This window comes from Aplysia californica, unplaced genomic scaffold (assembly GCF_000002075.1).
Source record: "Aplysia californica isolate F4 #8 unplaced genomic scaffold, AplCal3.0 scaffold00448, whole genome shotgun sequence".
Classification (NCBI taxonomy): domain Eukaryota; kingdom Metazoa; phylum Mollusca; class Gastropoda; order Aplysiida; family Aplysiidae; genus Aplysia; species Aplysia californica.
This window is the reverse complement of record NW_004797718.1, coordinates 474,463-477,300: the sequence shown is the minus strand read 5'-3', so window position 1 is coordinate 477,300 and position 2,838 is coordinate 474,463. Positions and strand designations below refer to the sequence as shown.

The window sequence follows — 2,838 nt, the reverse complement described above, 5'->3', positions numbered from 1 at the left end:
ATTATCATTATTATAATTAGTAATACGTTTTATAGTATCATCACTACACTAATTATTATAATATGTTTATATACTTGGTTTACAGTGCTTTTGGATCATGTAGTCTAATAAACAACAACTGTATAAATTTCACCAAGTCCTTTTTAGTTGATATAGTTCGGTACGTCAATCATTGTCTGTGAGTGGGAAATGTTTGAGGAATCAAAACTGATGGTTACAGTTAGACTTGCTCTTACGGCCATTTATGCCCAGACAGTCACCTATACAAACTACCTCTTCTCATTTCTTTTCTAGTGATTTTTTTTTATTTTTAGGGGGTGGGGAGTACATTGTAATGACGCTGTCAAAGATTTCGAAGACAACAACTTGTTTCCTGACAATGACTGGACGTCTCGGGAAGTTTTGAGTGTACTTGACACAGTGTGCTTTGTCCAGCACCATATTCCCACCAGACCGGATCAGATCAAATCATGCAGATCAGATATATTAATTATTTGGTACCTTAGAATGGCAAAGTTCTATCTGTTCAGTACCTAGTTCAGATAAATTTGACTTTAAAGATTTTGGGTTTTACTACATGGCAACCTTTTTCAAATGCAATTCTTTGAATATCTTGATAACGACTCTGCGTAATATTACTATTTTGATAGAGCTGATACAACATTAATTGGTTTCTGACCTGAAGGTCTCAGAATCTCAAAACGTCCTAAAATGTCCACAAAAAACTGTGTAATTCTGAGTTAGCGTATTGTGTATTCGTTCTTGGTGTAAAAAAAACATGCTTGTCTCTCTAGATGTGTCAGCATGGACAACTGACCACGTGAAAGAGTGGCTCCAGACAGGTATCTCTGAGTATAATCTGACCGGCCTGGACATTGAACAGTTCAGTGGAGTGGACGGTGCACGGCTCAGTCAGATGTCCTGGGAGGAACTGTATAATCTGGCAGGACCGGACAATGTGCACGTCCTCTACCCCTACCTCAACTACCTCCGGAAATGTGAGTTCTGATGATTGATGCATATGTTTCTTCGTCTCTCAATTATGCACTCACTCCCTCCTCCCAGCCTTTAACCCTAATTATTAACATATTTCATCATTGTTACAAACTATCTCTATTCTATTCTATTCTATTCTATTCTACTCCGTTCTATTCTATTCTATTCTATTATATTCTAACACAAGCATTTAAATATGTTCCACGTCTTTGACACTGTATCAAATTTTGCATACAAATACACACAAACACGTCAAAGATCTTGCTCATACTGTAAAAAATTATGGCGAAAAAGCCAGAGGAAGACGAAGAATAACTTAAACTTTTTTTGAGAGGATCAGGGTAGAAAAGCGAGTTTCATATCTGGCAGAAGGATTATTAAATGTGAGGCAGCGTGGTGGAATCAGGCTCTCGTCAAAATAATCAAAAGGAAGAAACTTGCATTTTTCAACAGGTCCATGAATTTTAATCAATTTTTTGTTTTTTATCTCCACACCTTTCATGCCCATTAAAAAACTCATTTCTGTGTGGATTTTTCTGACAAACGTTGATTACAGGTACAAAAAATGTAAATTTTCAGTTACCATGGACTGTTAAGTTAAGGAAATAACTAATCTTTGACGGCCATTTTCTTACTAATTTTACCTCTGAAAATAGGTGACTCCCACCTCCTTCTTTCGCAAATATCTCTACTTGTATTCAAGATAAATGGATATTTGTTTTATTCAAATAAAGACAAATGAACAAGCTTTATGATGATACCAATAACTCTTCAAGCCCGAAAATTGACGAGAGCCTGATTCCACCACGCTGTCTCACAAATACTTTTCGCTGTCGCCCTTTAAATCTCTACAAATTATTATTATAATGAATCTTTTACATTCTTTCACAAACATATCTATTTGCCTTCCAAAGGATACGACCAATAAATAGCATTTGTTTCATAGGAAAACTTACCCCCTCCCCTTTTTTCAAACTTTTTCTTAGATACCCCCATTCTCCTTGCCCTTTTCTTACTCTATTCCAAGGCATCCCCCACCCCTTTCTTATTCTTTCCCACCATCTGCCCTACCTCTTTCTTAATCTTTTCCAAGACACTCTGCCCTTTTATTCTTTTTAAAACCTTAGGTCACTTCCATTAAACATGCAAAAGCGTTTTGGAATAACCTTTTTATTTTCTCCTGGGCAGCCTCCCCAGCATGTTACGCATCTCGACGAGTGAGTGACGGTTCCACGACAACTGAACGCCAGAACAGTCACGCCTCTGACGTCAGGGATCTCGACGACAATGTTACGTCATCACGGTTTTGTCCCGACGTCACAGGTGAGTAAAGATCGAAATAATGACATAGAACTGCACCAAAAGCTTTTATTTTCTAATTTTGCGTTGCTTCTCGCTTTCTTGTAACTGTCTCAGGTTCAAATCCTGTGGCGTTGATGGCCTAGTGGTGAGGCTCTCGGATTGGCCACCGCCGTAGGTCGTGGGTTAGAGCTCCATCAGGGGGCCGACGTAATGTCTCTGCCTGGGAAAGGCAATTCATTACACGAGTTTTCCTCACTTCACCAATGTGTGAATGGGTTCTCCGTTAGAAACAGCAAGATATCCTGTCAGTTTGTTTGTAGAAGAGCGAAAATACACAAACGCAAACACACGCGCGCGCGCACACACACACTCACACATACACACACACACGAAGCAGAAGAGGGAATAGATAAAAGTGGGAATTCGATTTAACAAGTATTGGTGCGTCCCTATGAGTATGTCATGTTGTGAGTGTGTCAGTCTGTCTGTCTGTCTGTCTGTCTGTCTGTCTGTCTGTCTGTCTGTCTGTCTGTCTGTCTT

The 2,838-nt window shown here is 39.1% G+C and overlaps 1 protein-coding gene across 1 annotated transcript in view; it reads left to right on the top strand.

Annotated features, from left to right (window-relative positions):
• Positions 1 to 794: 794 nt before the first annotated feature.
• LOC101861527 overlaps positions 795 to 2,838 on the top strand; it is a gene marked incomplete at its 5' end in the record, with an annotated part of 57,209 nt that continues 55,165 nt past the window's right edge. The window contains 2 exon segments of the mRNA XM_005105025.3: positions 795 to 998; positions 2,185 to 2,319. Coding sequence (XP_005105082.3) covers positions 795 to 998; positions 2,185 to 2,319 — 339 coding nt within the window.